This window comes from Canis lupus, chromosome X (genome assembly GCF_048164855.1).
Source record: "Canis lupus baileyi chromosome X, mCanLup2.hap1, whole genome shotgun sequence".
NCBI classification, from domain to species: domain Eukaryota; kingdom Metazoa; phylum Chordata; class Mammalia; order Carnivora; family Canidae; genus Canis; species Canis lupus.
Genome location: NC_132876.1, coordinates 123,710,143 through 123,731,016, shown reverse-complemented (window position 1 = coordinate 123,731,016; position 20,874 = coordinate 123,710,143). Strand labels below are relative to the sequence as shown.

At 40.3% G+C, this 20,874-nt stretch overlaps 1 protein-coding gene and 1 long non-coding RNA gene across 4 annotated transcripts in view; one reads left to right on the top strand and one right to left on the bottom strand.

Moving 5' to 3' along the window:
- Positions 1–10,299, top strand: part of LOC140628224 (arylsulfatase H) — a 30,320-nt gene extending 20,021 nt beyond the window's left edge. For both annotated transcript variants that reach the window (XM_072817363.1, XM_072817364.1), the window contains exons 8-11: positions 1,943–2,077; positions 5,290–5,452; positions 6,453–6,574; positions 8,184–10,299. In XM_072817363.1, the coding sequence (XP_072673464.1) occupies positions 1,943–2,077; positions 5,290–5,452; positions 6,453–6,574; positions 8,184–8,551 (788 nt within the window). In that variant the 3' untranslated portion in view covers positions 8,552–10,299. The remainder of the gene's footprint in view (positions 1–1,942; positions 2,078–5,289; positions 5,453–6,452; positions 6,575–8,183) is intronic.
- On the bottom strand, positions 2,246–19,628 carry LOC140628226 (uncharacterized). 2 transcript variants are annotated; one of them, XR_012026563.1, is made up of 4 exons: positions 19,494–19,628; positions 12,251–12,409; positions 9,423–9,502; positions 2,246–2,791 (listed from the first exon to the last, which is right to left on the bottom strand). It is a non-coding gene; the product is annotated as an uncharacterized lncRNA (long non-coding RNA). The 2 variants fall into 2 exon arrangements; XR_012026562.1 differs by lacking the exon at positions 2,246–2,791 and adding an exon at positions 7,189–9,232.
- Between the last annotated feature and the right edge of the window lie 1,246 nt (positions 19,629–20,874).

Genomic DNA, 20,874 nt, shown 5'->3' with positions numbered 1-20,874 from the left:
TGAGTTTATGCTTAAATCACTTTTCTTTGAAGCTGGTCACGTTGTCTTTGCATGTCTGAATGGGACAAGGTTGTGGCGGGTGGGGGGTGTCATGCTGGACGGTAGGACCACAGTGCGACACGAGAAACCCAGGGCGAACGTCCAGCTGGAATCAGAAATTAAATCAGCATAGTTTGGGATGTGGCGACATCAGCTTTCTACTAGTTTTTTTTCGAAAACCTTTTGTCCCCTAAAGAGAGTGTCTACACGGCAGTGCAATGCCTGCTGAGTCTAGCGGATGTACTAATTATGGTCCGATGCTTAGCTACGAGCTAAGCAACAAGACTAGCCGGCCGGTCAGATGAGAGAGGTGAGGGGACAGTTCATCCTTTGCAGGGTGGGGCCCATGCTCTCTGCAGCAAGGCTAGGGCTCTGCTAATTTACTCCTGGACGTGTCTGGTTTCAAACCGTCTCCTGTCTTATTAGCGTTCGTAAGTTTCTTTTAACGGCCAGACCTAGTATTTAATGGTTACTTGTATTTTGAGTGATGACGATACTGTATACTACATACTAGTTCAGACTTTCTAATATAGTGTATGTGTATATGTAGTGGGTGTATCTAATATGTGTATATTATTACATGAGTTGTAAAATATATTTTCTTACATATTATATATAATGTTTCTTGTGTGTATCATATATTGTCTTATTTTATGTATATTACATATTATATTTTAAAAACATTACATAATGTATGTGCTGCCAAAGCGAGCACTTAAATATTAGAGAAGAAAATAATTTATTTATTTATTATTTATTTATTTATTTTAAAGATGGGATGTTCCCATTTTTATTTATTTTATTTATTCACTATTTTTTAAAAAAGATTTATTTATTTATTCATGATAGACAGAGAGAGAGAGAGGCAGAGACACAGGAGGAGGGAGAAGCAGGCTCCACGCTGGAAGCCCGAAGTGGGTCTCGATCCCCGGACTCCAGGATCGTGCCCTGGGCCAGAGGCAGGCGCTAAACTGCTGAGCCACCCAGGGATCCCCAAGAAAATCATTTATTACATACTGAAATGATGGATCAAATGTCATATAATAAAATTACACATTACACGATAAAATATCCATTAGTATTATAAAATAAGTAAATATTATATAATGCTATGATATAATATATAATAATTAAACATTATACAATATTTTAATAGATTATACTATATAATAGATTATATACTATATATTATATATTTAATATAATATTTTAACATATTATCAATTATGCTTATAAATATTTCACTATACCTACATATCATATATTGCATATTTGCATATCATATATTACATATTAGTATATAATACTCATAGTATAAAAAGTACACAGGATTATAATATGTAAATTATATTTTATATATTTACACACAAATAATATATTTATCATATATTATCTATTACAATTTAATATCATCTAAAACATACAGGAACAATTTATCATATATTATGTACTACAATTTAATATCATCTAGAACATAGGAACATTTTTATATTTTGAAATATAATAATATTTATTGTTATATTATTAGCTATAAATTATTTGTATGTTTACTATTTATTATGAATTTATATTGAATATATTCTTTTATATACATATATAAGATATTACAAAATATAAAATATATAATAAATAATTACAAATATATAAAGCTCAATTTTATATTGTATACTATCTAGTATATTCTATGGCATGTAGTATATATTTATATGTCTACTGTATAGTCTACTTATATATGCTACATGTGTATTAGAGTGTGTAATAGCGATTTACCATATGTTATGATAGCCTATACAATAAAATAACCCTTAATTATTCTGTTGTGCTAACAAACGCCTAATAATAAAAACACTGTGAAAACTGTGGTCCCTGGTGAAAGGTGAGAGTCTCTTGTTTCCACCTGCAGGTAGGATCCTGGAGACCCTGGACCAGGAGCGCCTGACCAATCACACACTGGTGTACTTTACCTCAGACAACGGGGGTCGCCTGGAGGTGCAAGAAGGCGAGGTCCAGCTGGGTGGCTCCAACGGCATCTACAAAGGTGATGTGCACAGTACCCATGTGGTTTAGTTATAATAATAATAATAATAATAATAATAATAATACTTCAGTGCTGTCTACTCCGTTTTGTGTGCGTGCACATTCATTCACAAACTCGGTTTGCAGATTATTGTGGGAGTTATATTCTCTTATGAAACTAGATGGGAAAAGTTGCAAGTTCTGGGGCAATTTCTGAGAATGTAAGACGAAAATGCCTGATGTAATGAAAGCTTCTTGAGTGTCAATGTGTAAGGTCTCAATGACCACCTATGGCAGGTCTCTCAGCCCTTGTACTCTGGGCATTTGGGGGTGGATGGCTCTCTGATGTGGGGCACTCTGGGAACTGTAGGGTGTTGAGCAGAGTCTCTGATCTTCACCTTCCAGTTGCCAGGAGCACCTCCTACTCCCCTCCCCAACATAATAGTGACAACCAAAACTGTCTCAAGACATTCCCCAGTATCCCCCCAGGGCCAAAGTTCTCTCTAGTTGAGAGCCACTTGCTCTAAAATAATACTCACTTGAATAATCAAATTCAGGTTTTTCATGGAATAAAACCAATTTATGTTACCACTGTGCTTCAAACACTGTGAAATGATCATCAGGAAAGGAGGTATTCACTTGGAGTGGGTGCCTTCCTCCTCATTGCAAGTGGACTCTTCTGACTTTCTTGGATGCACTCCATGCTGGAATATTCAGTAGCTCCAGTGAGTCTGCCCTTATGGATCAGAAAAACGGATGAAAACAAATATTTTAAAAATGAATTTGGTGCTTGCTACATCCCTCCTTCTATCCCCAATCCCAATCAAACAAAAACAAAAACAAAAGGGTGTCAAAATTGTCATCATTACAAAAATCAGAACTTTAGTAGTTCCTTGTACTTTATGGAACAATTTAGGATAGATTGGTAGATAGATGATGGATGGATGAATAGATGGATGGATGGATGGATAGAATAGATCGAGGATAGATAGATAGATAGATAGATAGATAGATAGATAGATAGATAGATAGATAGAATGGATGGATGATTGCAAAGACATGATAGGTAGCTGGATAGGTAGATAGATGATGGATGGATGGATGGATGGATGGATGGATGGATGAATGGATGGATGGAAGGATGGATTGGTGGATAGAATAGATCAATGATAGATAGATAGATAGATAGATAGATAGATAGATAGATAGATAGATGAATGGATGAATAGTTGCAAAGACATGATAGATAGGTAGCTGGATAGGTAGAGAGATGATAGATTGATCAATCCATAGATACATAGATAGATAGATAGATAGAAATCATATATAGATAGAAGATAGGTAGGTGATAAATCAATGGATGGATGGATGGCTAAATGGATGGCTGGATGGCTGGATGGACGGGTGGAAAGACAAGATAGACAGGCAGATAATTGGTAAATGGATGATAGATATATTGATTGATCCATACATAGATAATACATGATAGGTAGATGATTGATAGATGGATCAATGACAGATAGATGATAACTAGATAGATAAGTAGTAGAAAGATAGACATGATAGATACGTTATATGTAGTGACTGACAGCAAGTGAACTCCTAAATGTATTCACCTTTTCTGGTGGGTCATGTCAGGTAGCATGGACTAAGTTGGTGCCAAGCCTAGTAGAAACGGTGTGTGATAAAATTAAGTCACTCTATATATACCATCAAATAAGCTGTGATTATATTAATAGTGATATTGCTTGTGTGTGTGTGCGTGTGTGTGTGTGTGTGTGGTGGGGGGTTGTTTGTGCATAAAACCATCACTCTAAAAAGCTCCTTCATATGTCTCTCAAAGACACATGGCAAAATTGTCATGAGCAGTTTTTTTTAATTTTTATTTATTTATGATAGTCACAGAGAGAGAGAGAGAGAGGCAGAGACACAGGCAGAGGGAGAAGCAGGCTCCATGCACCGGGAGCCCGATGTGGGATTCGATCCCGGGTCTCCAGGATCGCGCCCTGGGCCAAAGGCAGGCGCCAAACCCCTGCGCCACCCAGGGATCCCCATGAGCAGTTTTTAACTTTGGAGCTGGCCTCCAGCTCACCAGGAGGACAGACACCGTGTCTGGGTAGATGATTGGTTTTGTTGTAGGTGCCTACCACAGTCGCTGGCCATTAAACATGACCGTGGAAGTGTCAAGGTGGGTTTATGTTTGCTTTTTTGTCCGTTGCTCATTGGCATACAAAACAAACACAAATTCAGTGCAGGCAGCTTGTTAAGCTTTCCAGAAAGAATGGTGCTCATGAGCTGGGATGGCTTTGGACGCTGGCTAGACCGGTGTCTTTGTCCCTTAATGTTTTACCATTTAGCGTCTCTCCACTTTCACAGAGAGACCTTGTCTTTTTCTTTTCTTTGTAATTCATGCTACCAGAGTGATGGCATGTGAAGGGCATTGCATGAGCATTTCATGTTTGTTCTACTTTGGAAGAGTTTCCTCTTACCCCACCCAGAGAATCTGATTGTTTTCCCATAAAGACACTATATGATCTTGACCATGTCACTTGGCTTAGGACCGTATCTCTATTCTGCATGAATGTCTTGACCTCAGGATAGGTCCTAAAGCATGGGCTTCTTCTATTTTGTGCTCAGGAACACCCGGAATGACCATAGTCTGAGATGCAATCTTGAACAGTTTATCGTTCTCTGCACCCCATTCATGTGACTATGACCCCTCCGTCTCCATCCATATGGGGGGGATCACTGAATAAAAACCAAATTCCTTATCGTCTCTCAAGATTCAGCATGACCTAGGTAGAACCTGTTTCTCTGGTCTTTCTTGGAGCTTCATTTACGTATCCATCTTTTAGAGCCCCGCGTGATTCCAATAAAGACTGAAGATTTGCCAGAATGTTCTTATCTCGTAATAGTGGAACTGCGTTGGCACTCGGCACAAAAAAATGCTCTGTATTAGGACAACACTTGCTTTTATCTATCATACCTGGGTTTGTCGATTGAGGGCCAGATGTTCAGAAGTTGCATTCCAACTTTGTGAAAGCAAGAAATATATCTCAGGTTGTCTGTATCTCTGCATGTGTTTGTGTGTGTGTGTGTGTGTATGTGTGAGAATATAGCACACTGGCATGAATTTGGAAGTGACAGGAAAAACTCCATCTACATGTGATTTCCGACTAAGTGGACAAATGCAGTTGACTCGAATTCATATTTGGCTTTCATCTTTGGTTTCAGGTGGGCAAGGGATGGGCGGATGGGAAGGCGGCATTCGTGTCCCAGGAATATTCCGGTGGCCGACAGTCCTGCAGGCTGGGAAAGTGATTAACGAACCCACGAGCCTAATGGACATTTACCCGACACTGTCTTACATAGGCGGAGGGATGTTGCCCCAGGACAGGTATGGACACCGCGCTGGCTCCTAACCTAGGGGGATATAGCTGACGTGCACTTGGACGCATCAGTGAATGTTCTATGGGTCTACGTGGTGATTACTTCATTTTTCAATATTCTGCTAAGATAGGCAGACAACATCTTTCTCTACCTAGTGGATGGTGGGAGAACTTCTCTGTTTCCCTATTGGAAAATATTCTACTTTGTCATAGTTACGCAGACACAGGCTTGGTTGTCCTCATGTCCTCAGACACAGGCTTGGGATTGAGCCTTTCAGTTGTATATTCCCACAAAGCACCCAGACGATTAAGCAAATATTTATTAGGTAAATTACTGAATAAAAGTAAATATGGGTCAGGGCACCTGGGTGGCTCAGTGGCTGAGTGTCAGGACGTGATCCCGGGGTCCTGCCGAGTCTCGCATCAGGCTCCTGCTCGGTGGGGAGTCTGCTTCTCCTTCCGCCTGTGTCTCTGTCTCGCTCTCTGTGTCTTTCATGAATAAATTAATAAAGTCTTCCCAAAAGTAATTATATATCAATGTATGTGTGATGAATTATGCTTTATTTCTCTATGGGCTCCCAAGATGCATAAATACATCCTGTGCTCTAATGGTTTAATTCCATGTGTGAGGACTAGTATCTGTTCATCTGCAGTGGGGTTTTTTTGAATCCAATATATGTCGAGAGCTCAATTTTCTAATCCATGATGCTCATTCATAGCATCCTACAAGGTAGTGGAATAACATCTCTAGCCGCTCACCTCTTCTACTATCTTAAAAATTATGAGTTTTACCTCTTTTTCTGTTTTTTTTTTGTATTCTCTTTGTTATAAAATGAGTGAAGAGGTGTACTGTTTTTTAAAGTCCTCTTCCTTTTCTCTCCTTCCCTCCACCTCCCTCTCTTCCTCCTCCTTGTCTGCTTAACTAACTCCCCCCTTCCTGCTGTCATAATATGTGTGACCAAACCATGCCTCTCTCACCACTTTCTGCATCTCTTCCTCTCTCCCCAGAGTCATCGATGGCCGGAACCTAATGCCCCTGCTGGAAGGCAGAGTGTCCCACTCGGACCATGAGTTCCTCTTCCACTACTGTGGGGTCTACCTTCATACAGCCAGGTGGCATCAGAAGGACTGTGAGTATGAAGATGGCAGTTCTGTGGGAACATGATAGAGACACAGCCCTGTTTGCTTTTCCTCCTGGGAGAAGTTGTGCCATGGACAAACAGCATCCAGCCACAATAGTTCTTTCTCCTTAGGGAAGTTAGTTACGCAGCCATTGCTCTATGGTAGCTTCTAGAGGTGTGTGCAAGCTCGTGTGCATGAATACATCAGAGAGAGAGAGAGAGAGAGAGAGACAAAGACAGAGAGACAGAGAGAGATTCCACAACTAAGGACACTGGGATAATTAGCAGGAAGGAGTAAAGTCTGCATGTAACCTGCACAGCAGTTACTGTCTCCTTCCAATTAATCATCTCTGCCTCACCTTCGTGCTATAGGATTCATACAAATGAATATAAATTAACAGGAAATACTCATTTCCTTACATCTGTAGAGAAAGCTCTATCACAGACATTTGGATAAAGTTCCAGAATTCTTGTTTGATGGGAGATAACTTAATTTTCAGAAAAGATATGGATTTTCTCCCATGTGATGCATCACTTGTGATGTGATCCATTCTTCAGGTCTCTGTGGATGAATGTCCCACATAAAACAAGAACAAACCCACAAAAACCTCTTCCTTCTAGATTCTGTATCAGTTAGGGGGATGTTCAATGGTAAGGAACAAGAAAATAGCTCCCCTCAACAACCAAATCTTCCCAGATTTAACTACCGAGGGTTAAACAAATAGAATTCTACTTATATTTTCATAATAAGGTTTTCAGAAGTTGGAAACACTGAGCTGGGACAGTGCTCAACGCCATGACCGGGATCTGGGTTCTTTCTCTACTATCTCCACTCGGCCCTCTCTGGCACGCTGGTTTTCATTCTCATGCTCCTTCTAATGCTGTGGTTGCAAAGTGGCTGCTGTTTCTCCAACCATCACCTCTGCACCCCATGCAGGAAGGAGAGGGAAGAGCAAAGGGTGTGAAGGACCGAGTCATGTGATTTAGCCTAATTTTATTAGAAAAGCCTAGTGTTTCTGCAAAACCCCACCCACAGCCTTCTGAAAAAGCCTCATTGACCACAGGCTGGAGAACACTTACAATGTTTTCCAGTTAAAATTGATCTCTGGGAAGAGAACCACTAACCATTTATATGGGAAGAAAAAAAGGAAACAAGGAAGGAAAAAAGAGAGAAAGAGGGCCAGAAGGAGGTAGAAAAGAATGAGGAATGATGGACTTTGCCAAAGGAGCTTTGTCCATTTCAGACTGGAAAGAGGTATTTAGTCTTAGAAAATTTTCCATTAAAAAAAAAAGAAAAGAAAAAAAGAAAATTTTCCATTTTGCCTATGCCACGTCAGGTTGAAATAGTGATTGGAGTCAGAATTTCAAGGATTATAGCAGCCATCCAAGTGGTAGCTATTATCTCCGAATGCCCTCATGATAAAGTCAAAAGAAAAGTCTTGAAATTTGCAGCAAAATTGGGAGTTGTGCCTATGGTTGAGGAAACGCTACAGTTGCCATGTAATTCTGTGCACTAGATTATCAGTTGTTGGCAAAAGCATTTAAGAAATGTATTTTCAATGGAAAGAGTCCTAAAATGATACGAAATATGGCACTGTAATCGAGCTTTGTTTTCTAGGTGCAACCGTGTGGAAGGCCCATTACGTGACTCCCAAATTCTCCCCCGATGGAGCTGGCGCCTGCTATGGAAGCGGAATATGTCCGTGTTCTGGAGATGTCACCTACCACGACCCTCCGCTGCTCTTTGACGTCTCAAGAGACCCTTCTGAGACCCGACCCCTAAACCCTGACAACGAAGCATTATTTGACTCAGTGGTCAAGAAAATCGAGGCGGCCATAAAAGAGCATCGCAGGACACTCACACCTGTCCCACAGCAGTTCTCAGTGTTCAACACCCTTTGGAAACCATGGCTGCAGCCCTGCTGTGGGACTTTCCCCTTTTGTGGGTGTGATAAAGAAGATGACATCCTATCCACTGCTTGGTGAGCGGAAAGGGGCCACTGGTTCGTTCAGTCCACGGGGGATAAATAATTCTTCCCTCCACCCTCAGATTTCAGTTCTTTCTTCAAGTCATGTCCAGGAGCTCAATGAAGTGAAAGTGGATCTGGACACCAGTGTACCTAGAGTTGTGCCATGTTTTTAGATAATCGAGTCATTGTTCAAGCAAAAAGACAGGCCAAGGTGACCTTCTGCAGATTCTTATGGATCTGTGGTTCTTAGAAGGTGATTCGAAGCAATAGGTCGAAGGCATTGTGTTTACATAGTTCTGATAGAAACTTCTCCTTGCGGATCCTAAACCGAGACGTCTTATCTTTGTGATCAGTAATGATTAAGTATTTTGTTTCATCCTGAAGCAGACGGTGTACATATTACTGGAGGTGATGCCACTCTCATTTCTACTCCTTCATTTCCTGTCTTTTCTTCTTTCCTCCTCTTCCTGTCTTAAAAAAGGCCTGCCGACACGTCTTTGTCCTGTTTTGCTGACCTTTGAATGGGAAGGACTTGTTGTGTCTTGGTATTTTCGTGTGTAAAATGGAGGAAACCAATGTCTCTTGCGTAGAGTAGCTGTGAGCACTACATGCTGAAAACCCCCTATATCCAGGAAGCACTCAGTCAATGTCATTGTTACGAATGTTGTCATTGTTGTCCATTGTAATTCATCATTTCCTGTTAAGTTCACAGTAGGAAGCATAGAGAAGAGGCAATATTTAAAATAAAATAATATTTAAAATAAAAATGGATGAAAAAAGCTTTTACTTGAAGAAAGGCATTCAGGAAGCACACTTAGGAAACAATTCTAAGCAGTATAAACAAAAATAAATTTAAAAAATAAAAGTAAAAAAAAATAAATCTATACCTTGAGCAATCTTGGGAAAACAGCCGGGTGCAAGACCAACAAAATATCTTTAAATCGATCACAGGGAAACATCAGATTTCCTATGAAATAAAAAGTATTAAGAGAAAAGTGGGTTTGCTAATGGCTCCAAGGGAAGCCATAAGACAAGGGAATAATCTCCTTAAACTACTAAGAGAAAATTGTCAACCCAGGTACTGCTTATGTTATAATGATGGTAAAAAATTTAAAAACATAGACAGTTATTACTTTAGAATTTTTATCCCTCTGTTTCATCTCCTTTCCTGTATTGTGAAGCTCTCTGGTATTAGAAGCTTTTTAAACAATTATTTTCCTGATGAATCAAGTCTTTAATCATTATGCAATTTATCTCTTTGTATCTGGTAATGCTCTTTATCTGGAAGTCCAGTTAAGCTGAAATGATCATAGCCATAGTGTTAAAATTTAATTAAATTGGGACACCTGAGTGGCTCAGTGGTTGGGCGTCTGCCTTTGGCTCAGGGAGTGACCCCGGGGTCCCGGGATCAAGTCCCACATTTGGCTCCCTGCATGGAGCCTGCTCCTCTCTCTGCCTGTGTCTCTGCCTCTCTCTGGGTCTCTCATGAATAAATAAATAAAATCTAAAAAAAATAATTTAATTAAATTGAAAATTGCTTAGTATTTAAATGGTGTGCCTTTCCTCATCCCTTGAACAGATGTGTGGCTTTGTATTTAAAGTCCTTCTCGGGATCCCTGGGTGGCGCAGCGGTTTGGCGCCTGCCTTTGGCCCAGGGCGCGATCCTGGAGGCCCGGGATCGAATCCCACGTCGGGCTCCCGGTGCATGGAGCCTGCTTCTCCCTCTGCCTGTGTCTCTGCCTCTCTCTCTCTCTCTCTCTGTGACTATCATGAATAAATAAATAAAATCTTAAAAAAAAAATAAAGTCCTTCTCATTGTGTGTCAACTACTCTCAAATAAAAAATAGATTAATTAAAAAAATAATAAAGTGCTTCTTCTCTGGACCTCATATCATTGGGTCTTGCTTTTTTATCTATTCTGATCACCTCGGGTATTAATTGCAATGTTTTTTTCCATTAACATTTAGTGTAATTATTGATATGGTTGGATATGGGTCTTCCAACTCTGTTTGCACCAACCGTATTGCGTTTCTGGCTTCTTTGGGTTCTTTGGTTATTTTTTTCTTTTAGAATATAATTTTATCTTTTATCTTTTTGCTATTCCTCTTTGCTAGTGCTGGATCTAGAAAATATAATATATATGTTTAGCTTACTATGGTCTAATTAGAGTTAATATCCTATCAGTTCCCATAAAATGGGAAGCTTTGCTACTCTACATATTTGTCAGTACTCCATCATTCTTTATGCTCTAGTTGTTACATGGATTGCAACTACACGTGTTATGTAGCTGCCAGATTGTGTGATTATTTTGCTTTCAACAAGGTGTACATTTTAAAGAAATGGAGAGAAAAAAATAGTCTTTTATGTTTAGCTCAGCATTGACTTTTTCTCATGTTCTTTGTATCTGGGATTTGTGTTTTCATCAGTCATCATTACCTTTCAGACTAAAGATAAACATTTGCATTTTGTGGACAATGTGCCTAGATATGGTTTTCTTCATACTTATCCTACTTGGGTTTTCCTGAGCCTACTGAATCCGTAAATTTATGTATTTCAGAAAAGTTTGGAAATTTTGTATTTATTCAAATAATGTTACTGTTCTATTCTCTCTCCCTTCTCCTCTGTGACTGGACTTTAGACTTTTTGATATTGTTTTATAGCTTCATTTAAATTTTTTTCATCCTGATCTGAAAATTGGATAATTTCTGCTGATCTGTTTTCTTTTTTTTCTTTTTTCTTTTTCTTTATACCAGTTACTGATTTGTTATATACACATACATATGTATGTATTGACTCTTCCCCTTTGTGCTCTAGTTTTTAGGCATTTACAGCAAATTTTTATTTGAGTTCTACATTTTGATTCCAAAATTTACATTTAATTCATATTTGATTGTTACTATGTCTTTGCTGAGATTTTACCATCTTGTTTTTGTGATGAACATATTTTTCTTCATCTCATTGAGTATAAAGATAACAGTTGATTTAAAGTCCTTGTCTAGGTCATCTTTGGGTTGGTCCCTGTTGCTATTTTGTTTGTTTGTTTTATTCTTGAGAGTGGGTCATATTATCCTGACTCTACGTACACTGCATAATTTTGGACTCTATCCTGGACGTTTTGACCATTATGCATGGGGATTCTGGTTTCTGTGATATTCATCAAAAGACTGTTGATGTTTTTGTTTGATCAGGGAATTAACTTGGTTGGACTCAAATTGAAAGCTCTGGTTAGGGGTGCCTGGATGGCTCAGTGGTTGAGTGTCTGCCTTTGGCTCAGGGCATGATCCCGGGGTCCTGGGATTGAGTCCCAGATCGGGCTCCCTGCTTCTCCCTCTGCCTATGTCTCTGCCTCTCTCTCTGTGTCTCTTGTGAATAAATAAATAAAATCCTTTTAAAAAGAAAGAAAGGAAGCAGGCTCTGGCTACTAGATAACAGCTCAGATTCCTGTTCTGATCTTTTATCTTTAACTGGTCATTTTGTGTTTGCCCCGCATTTGTGCAGTTCTCGCTCCAGACATAGATCTGGGCAGAGCTTACATGCAGTGTTTACAAATGTCTCGCTCGGGCTCTTTCTTTTCTTTCTGCGATGTTCACCTTCCTTTACATGTATTTTTGGTGTTTTGGACTCTACCCTCGAATCCTATGTGAGCTTTAGCTGCCCCTTGCATCATCTGTAGGCTACTCTCAGATTAAGAGCCTTAAAAACCAGACAAATTCACCTTTTGATGGTCCCTTCTTCCAAATGTTGACTCTTCTCCAGAATCTGCCTTTTTTGCTCCACTCTCCAGAGCTTTCACCACTTCATTTTTGTATTTTGTGTAGAGATTACAGCTGTGATCTCTGGGGAGACAGGTCTGTCAGGAGCTTGCTCATCCATTCTTGAAATAGAAATCAGAGGAATTATTATTAGTGAATGGTTTTGGGGATCAGACATTGCAATAATTCAGTTCAACCATCCTCAGTGACACTATTACATTTTTTGTGATTCAGTTTCATGGATGAGTTATGGGAATTAAGTGTCTGTGAACTGATAGGAGTATGTATGTTCTAACTTCTAAGGATCTTTGTTCAAGTGGAGCAACAGGCTTATTTCTTGCTTAAGAGAGATAAGTCAGCCAACTTTACTAAGTAGACTAAGCCCCACGGCCAAACTCATGCCATCTCTAAGGAGTGTCACCTCTTGATAACCCTGTAATATCTCATCTGGGAAATGTAGATAGTCATCCCTCCTCATTAAAGGTTAATGATAGACATCATGAATTTATTTATGATGTAAACCCCACACAACTATTATCACCCATATAGTGACCACAAGAATTTCCCATTCATTAAGTATGGAAATTTACTCATTGGTCTCACAGGATTACTTTTAATTATTACTGTGTTTTAGGAAAAATACATATGTTTATCAGGGATTTATCTCAATGTACTCAGTAATTAGAGTGATATCTTTTTCTTCTGTAACCCTCATGGTGATTTTGTGGGGCCAGGCACATATTAGGTACATAAATACACTGTAGATTCAAATCCTGCAAGATTCCATTCCCATGAGGCGTCAAAAATCATTAAACTTGTAGAAATATGGAGTAGACTTGTGGTTGTCAGAGGCTACAGGAGAAGGGTCACAGAGAGTTGTTCACTGAGCACCTGGGTGGCTCAGTGGTTGAGCATCTGCTTTTGGCTCAGGTTGTGATCCTGGAGTCCTGGAATCGAGTCCTGCATCAGGCTCCCACAGGGAGCCTGCTTCTCTCTCTGCCTGTGTCTCTGTCTATCTCTCTCTCTGTGTCTCTCATTAGTACATAAATAATAATAAAATCTTTTATTTTATTATTAAATAAATAATGCAGGGAGCCCAATGTGGGACCTGATCCTGGGATCCCAGGATTGCATTCTGAGCCGAAGGCAGATAGATGCTCAACTGCTGAGCCACCCAGGCGTCCCATGAATAAACAGAATTTAAAAAAATTTTAATTCAGTTATGCAAGATGAATAAGCTCTAAAACACCGTGTCTACAGTTAACAATATTATATTATGCACTTAAAAATTTAAGAGGGTAAAATCTATGTGAAGTATTGTTACCACAGTAGAAAAAAATAAATAAAGGAAGTTTCAAGACTAAAACTAAGATGAATGAAGGGCTAAACATCTGAACTATCTTGTAAATACCACCACACATGCCTAAAATGTATATAATGCATGCGTGTCATGGTCACATCCGTGAAAATGAGACCTGTCTGGAATCTAAAGAGCAACATAGCTTTGTGCTTATTGTAAACCACATGCCCTAAAGTTTTGAAGTCACTGGATTCCTCACTGCTTTTGTTTGTTATACTCAAGAGCAGTAGACATTTTTGCAACAGGGGCTGGCATTCGGGGCAACATTTTTAGCCAGCCAGATGGAGACAGATCATGGTGCAGGATAAGAACAGAATTACACACACACTGACCCCAGCATCACTGGATGCTGTGCTCATGCTGTTGGGACTTAGACCCTATTCTTGATGAGGAAGTTAACATTTTCTTCAGTGATTTGTGGTCTCCAACCAACTCACAATAACTTGAATGAAAATAACCTTGCATTCTTCAAGGTGGAACGTAAGTCCAAGAGCTGTGTGCACGTTTTATAATGACCCTCATTGCTAGATGGCATGTTGTCAATTATAGGTATGGCCCTGAATAAAATTGGTCCAAAATTGGATGTCCTTGCTACTCCTGGCATCCTTGGAGGGCTCCTGGAAAGGAATCCCAGATTTGCATCCCTCTTAAGGAAAGTAGGATATAGGACTGAAAGGATAGGTAAGAGGGGGGACGTGGAAACTATTAATGGTCACAGAGCTTAAAAAAAGGTAAAGAGGAACACCTGGGTGGCTCAGTGGCTGAGTGTCTGCCTTCGACTCAGGGCATGATCCCGGAGTCCCAGGATTGAGTCCTACATCAAGCTCCCTGTGGGGAGCCTATGTCTCTGCCTCTCTCTCTGTCTCTCATGGATAAACAAATAAAATCTTTTAAAAAAAAAGTTAAAGAAAAAAACTTTTGGCTGATGAGTGAGTGACAGATCAAAACCATATCACCTCATCAAATAATTGCAAAATTGTGCCCTCTTATTATGTCCTATAAAACCTACAATTTGCAAGTCACAGTACTGGTCATATGACATGCCTTACTGGGTTTATAGTTTCTCCACTTAGATATGAAGAAGCTTGTGTCCAGATATCGCATATATTTTTGGGTGGTTTTAATTTTTTCAGATGGGAGGGTGTTTGACTGGAAGATTCACTTGTATAAAACGGATACTGAATTTATACTCATGAACTTGCGCCTTGTAGAAAAGAAGACTGTTTTCTCCATTCGGAAGGCTGTACAGAGTTTGTGAGACTCGTTGCGTTCATAGGGTTCACACCACCTGCCAATGGCCATCTCCTGCTTTGTTTCAGCTCCTTTGAGGCAAATGTTAGTTGTGTTCTGGCTTCCTGCACAATCTCTCTTCAGTTTAACGCCTCCCTAAAAGCTCAAGAGTATCGGGACAGAATGTGAAGAGTCAATGTCTAACCTATCACTGTGTGAAATAATCCACCATGAGGTCCCTGTGGATGTACTGAGTGGATGGCATCGTGGAAAGATACTAGTGAAAATATACTTATGAAGTTATGCCTTCCAAGGGTATTGACCCAAGAGGAATGAGACACATGGTCATGAACATCCCCGTACAAGGATGTTTCTAGGACATGTTGGTTTCCAAACCATCAACCACTGGTTTGTTTGTCTTATTAGGGAACTGAGTCTTTGCCATATTTTTATCAGATTTTTTCTTTCTCCTAAACTTTGGTTCTTGGGCTTTCCTATAAACATTGCATTTCTAATAGCCATTGATTAGTTCCCATCCGTTGACAGAATAACACAAAGTCTATCTTTCGTTGATAGAATAACACATAAACAGGTTGCACAGGATGAAGTACTACTCAACAGCGAACAAGAAGAGACTACAACGTATACAACAGCCATAGAGGAATTTCAAATCCACCATCTTGAAATTGAGAAATAAGGCACCTAAAGAGCACATAAAGTATTATAGTATTATTCTATTTATATGAACCTTTAGAAAAGGACAATAGAATCTTGATTAGGAGAAACCAAAGCTTTGGTTGTCCAGGACGTGGATCTGGTGTAGGCAGAGAGGTTTTCACGGTGATTGCATCAGTATAACATTTAGGAAACTTTTTTTCTTTGTCAAACGTCGTTGGTCTCGACACTTAACACACATGTTTTTTAACGTATGTTAATTATTAGTTGATAAAGTTCTAAAATATTTCCGCATTGACCTATCCATTTTTCATTGCAAGCTCACACGGTGGCAGACCTGGCTGTTTGTAAACATTGCTATCCAAAAATAAAACTGATGCATCTTGAAAATGCATTTGATTCAGTCTTGATAATAATAAGTGAGGTTTTGACACTCATCCTTGACCATGTAACAAACGAGGATTGCAAAACTCAAAATCCTAAAAATACAAGAAGGAAAAGGGGAAAACCGATCCAATATCCTTGGTAAGTGAGATGCTCTGGAAGCTGGTGGCTCTCACGCTCACTTGCTGGCAACGTATCAAGCGGCACACGTGCAATCTGTACTTCTTCCTCTATGTATATTTCAATGACAAAATTACATAAAAGGAGCCTTTTGCCAGGACAACGTTCTGTTCTTATATATTTATCTACGCATTTTCTATTAAAAAAACTTGCAGAGGGCAGTGACATCAAAATAATCCTCAAGCAAAAATAATAATAATAATAATAATCCTCAAGGGGTAAGAAGAAACTTAGAGCTGTCAAGGAGAGCTTGGAGGGCTCTTCTAGGTTTCTGGTTGCTCGGAACAAAGGGGACAGGCGTTCCCCAAACCAGGAGGGAAGCCGCCCACCGGGAGGGCTCCACTCCTACAGTGTGGATAAATGTGTTTTTAGTTTTTTGTGTAACACACCTGACAACCTGACAACTCCCATGAGGCACGTATAATGACTGTCGCTTTCCCACGGGGAAAATGCATTTTAGAGCATTTAGGTCATTAGCCGGGCTGACACGGATGTGCTGCTGGAGCACACTGCTGCCTGAAGGGGGTCAGGGGGCGAGGCAGTGTGCGTGTTTTCCTCGTCTTTTCTTGGCTGTGTTTCTGTGGGAGCCTTCGTGGCCTCCTTACCACCTTGTAGATGCTGAGGTTTCAGGATAACATGGTTACTCTTGTGTTTTAAATAGTTTCAACTGCACCCGATCAGTTGATCGTGGGAGAGCTAACCTCTCGGTTGCTTAAAAAAGAAAAAAAGATACGAACATGGAAATGCTTCTCTTGACTACTCAGAAAGTTTCAATAGCCTCTTCTCTGTGAAATTCTGTTCCGTTTTTACCAGTTCAGCACCTCCGCGGCATTGCTTTCCCAGCTCTTCTTACCTTGACGTGCTTCCCGTGGTCACTCTATCCTGCTCCTCTCCTGTACAGAATAGTTACAAATGATGTCCAGCTTTAAGTCTCAATTAATTTTAAATCATTTAATTAAAAAATTCTTAAAAATCTCATTGTTTCTGCTTCCTGTGATTATAGACGTTAAAAACCGTTTCCGCCTAATGGGGTGATTAGTACAACGGTTAATGGGCTGTAAGCATCGGAATGCAGATCCACACATTGCCTATTTCTAGAATGAGCATGAACGAAAGCTGATATTTTGCTAGAAGCATATCCATGGGGGCGCCTGGGGGGCTCAGTCAATAAAGCATCTGCTTCAGCTCAGGTCATGATGTAAGAGTCCTGGGATCGAGCCCTACCCTGGCTCCCTGCTCATTGGAGCTCTGCTTCCCCCTCTCCCTCTTCTGCTCCCACTGCTCGTGCTCTCTCTCTCTAATAAATAAATAAAATCTTTTTTTTAAAAAAAGAAGCATATCCATGAACGACACGGAGCTGGATTTTAATTCAGCTAATTCCTGTATCTGTGTGTGAATATTATCTGATGCCAGAGGTGATGGTATACAGTATCCCTTTTCTTCCTCATTTTCATTTTTTTTAAAAAATCTTTTAAGGAAACATAAAAATAAGAAGAAGAAACGGATAGGGTTGCAGGAGGCGTAGATCATATAATGGCCCTTCAGAGCTGCAGGGCAGGTATCTTCGGATCTAAAAGGTCTAAAGGAGCAAGACTGAGGGTTCTGCAGATTGGAACAGGGAGGGAGGGAAGCCAGCGGGACAGGCAGGCAGCAGACTCCCGAAGAGCTGGACAGAACCATGTTGGGCAGCTGGGAGAGAGGCCGGGTCGCCCTGGAGGTCGGGGTGCAGGGGCATAGGCTGTAGCCCCGTGAGCGTGCCATGGTTTCCCTGCAGTCCCGTCGGAGTAAAGCCAGCCGGTGGGGGGCCAGAGTGAGGAGGTCCCATGGGGATGAGATGCTTGCTGATGGCACCTGTTCCAAACTAGGGGCTGCCATCTCCGACCAAGGTATAAAGTGACCCAAGAAGGTAGGCACTGAGCTGTCACCAAAAATGTTCCCAGTTCAGCTCTCACAGGAGTCAAGATCGCCTGCTTCCGTTTCACTGAAAACAACCCCAAACTCACCAAAACTGCAATAGGATATGGGAACGATCCTACCGAGCTGATTATCCTTGGAGCGGATGGTTTCTTTAGGACATTTCCTGAAGTATTACCGGGGTGCCTGATTGAGAATCGCAGAATAATTGTGGTTTGAATGAGAAGCACAATGTGTAAAGCAAAGTGCCAGAGAAGCGTCTTCACTTTTTCTGGCACTTGGGACATGCTTCCCATGCTTTGAGCATCGGAGAAACGGGGACACTAGCCTTTCTATCAGACTACAAGATGAAATAAGTGGACACTTTCTTTAAAACCCCACCATGTTTTTGGTTTTTTTTTAACCATGAAGGGCCCTGAGCACCACCTCTCAGAAACATTGCAAGCTCTGTGTCTCCTTTTCGCACCTGCAAAGGCTCTTAACGTCCATGGCAGGATGACGATAAGGGGTGTTTTTGTTTGTTTGGTTTTTATATTTATGGAGTGGGGAGGGTCTCTTGTAAGTCAAGAATCCAGAGACAAGTTTGTCTGTTGACATGGGAGCCGTCGGCTGTCGGATCCAGCCTTCTGGTTGACCATCTGTTCTGGCTCCAGAAAAGATAAAGGTAACCAGGAAAACCAACATAAGGTCAGAGAATAATTGGCTCAGAAGGAATAAGACACGCCAAGGTTCGTTTCTGGACAGACTTTGTTTGTCCTGTGTCTTAAAATCAGATTGAATTTCTAATATTGGAAATGTGAAAAAAGAACGCTAAAACCAATAGAACAAGCGTCTATATTCTTAGCACCCGGAAATAACACCATTAAATCCTTTAAAAGGATGAAATCTATGAGAATAGATCTCATCAAATCTACTAAATCTTAAATTCTATTACATCTATTAAAAAATACCTTTTTTTTTGGGCACCCCAGGTGGCCCAGCGGTTTAACGCTGCCTTCGGCCCAGGGCGTGATCCTGGAGGTCCAGGATCAAGTCCCATGTTGGGTTCCCTGCATGGAGCCTGCTTCTCCCTCTGCCTGTGTCTCTGCCTCTCTCTCTCTCTTTGTATCTCTCATGAATAAATAAATAAAATCTTAAAAAAAAACCTTTTTTTTTTTACAAAAGTATGTGCATGCATGGTATTGTAATATCCTGTTGCAAAGTAGTTGTGCTTTGCTGCATATCAGAGAGATTGTAGACGTATGGAAAGCCATGTTTGCAAGGCTGTGCCAAATTTTTGGAACAGGCATGTGATGTACCTAGTAGATACATATTATTACATAATGATTATTACCAATGTATTACATATTATTACGGCAGCAGTGCAGACATATTTGCTGCCAACAACAAATTAATTCAACTACCATGTGGACAACGTGAAACAATACTGATCTCATCGCTCAGTACGAGACTCTAGGACCCACCTGAGTCGGCTGCTCGTGGAGGGTCCTGCCTTGCGCTCAGGAGGGGGGCATTGAACGGATACTCTGTGTATGTAGACATTTGGATTAATCCACTTGTTGGTCTCAAGGTCCATGGATGGGATGAGCACTGGGTGTTATTCTGTATGTTGGCAAAGTGAACACCAATAAAAAATAAATTTATTATTAAAAAAAAAAAAAGGTCCATGGATGGCCTTAGTCACCCCCATCAAATCACCGAGGGAAAGGATGGCTTTTATCCAGCACCCCTGTGTGTAGAACTCTGCGGTTTCTAGCTCGTGGCATTCGCCCCAAGTATAGATAGATCGTGGGTGTGTTTCTCTAATCGCACAGCTGGCGTGAAGTAACGTACACACCTTACATACTCATTCCGCTTTCTTTCTTAAACCCTGAATTCATTACCTCGCTGTAGTTTTATAAGACAGTTGACTGTCGGGTCAACGGGTGGTATAATTTCTTTTGCAGAAGTATTTTGTGCTTTGTTTGTTTTTCTAGGTGGCATTCAAGGTCAATTTGTCCAGTTACAAAAACAATTTGAGTTTTTGAAAGGATTCCTTTAAAAACACGAGTCACGTAGGGAGGAGTTGTATCTCTAGAGTACTAAATTTTCCCATTAAAGGAAAGGTGTGTATTTTTCTTTTCTTAAAACTTAAAAAAAAAAAAAAAACCTTTGTCGAATTATAGGTTTTTGTCCATTCGTTTCTTTAATGCAGATTTGTATCATTCTTATGTATTTTACATTTGTTGCCATAGTTATCTGGAGCCATGTTGTTTATTGGATATTTTTTTCATTTTTATAGTGTGTTTTGCTTTACTCAATATATTCAAAATCTTACCGTGTCAACACATAATTGGTGTAGGAAGTAATCAACGAGCTATTTTACATTCTTTTTAACACGTTGTCTTCACAATCTGATGAGTATTTGTTGCCTACAGCCATGTCAATGCAGACACTAAGTTTTCATCAGAAATACTTGATCCGAGGATGCCTGGGTGGCTTAGCGGTTGAGCGTCTGCCTTCGGCTCAGGGCATGATCCCGGGTCTGGGATTGAGCCTCCATCCCAATTGGGCTCCTGCGAGGAGCCTCTTTCTCCCTCTGCCTGTATCTCTGCCTCTCTCTGTGTGTCTCATGAATAAAAAAAATAAAATCTTAAAAAAATAAATAAAAATAGAAAAGACATACTTGATCCATGTTTAGATTTTACAACATGTATTCTCAAGAAAGCATAACCACATGGAGCTATTTTTTCATTACACTTTCTATGTTTTATTTGATTACATAAAAGATGGTAAGTTTGGGATCCCTGGGTGGCGCAGCGGTTTGGCGCCTGCCTTTGGCCCAGGGCGCGATCCTGGAGACCC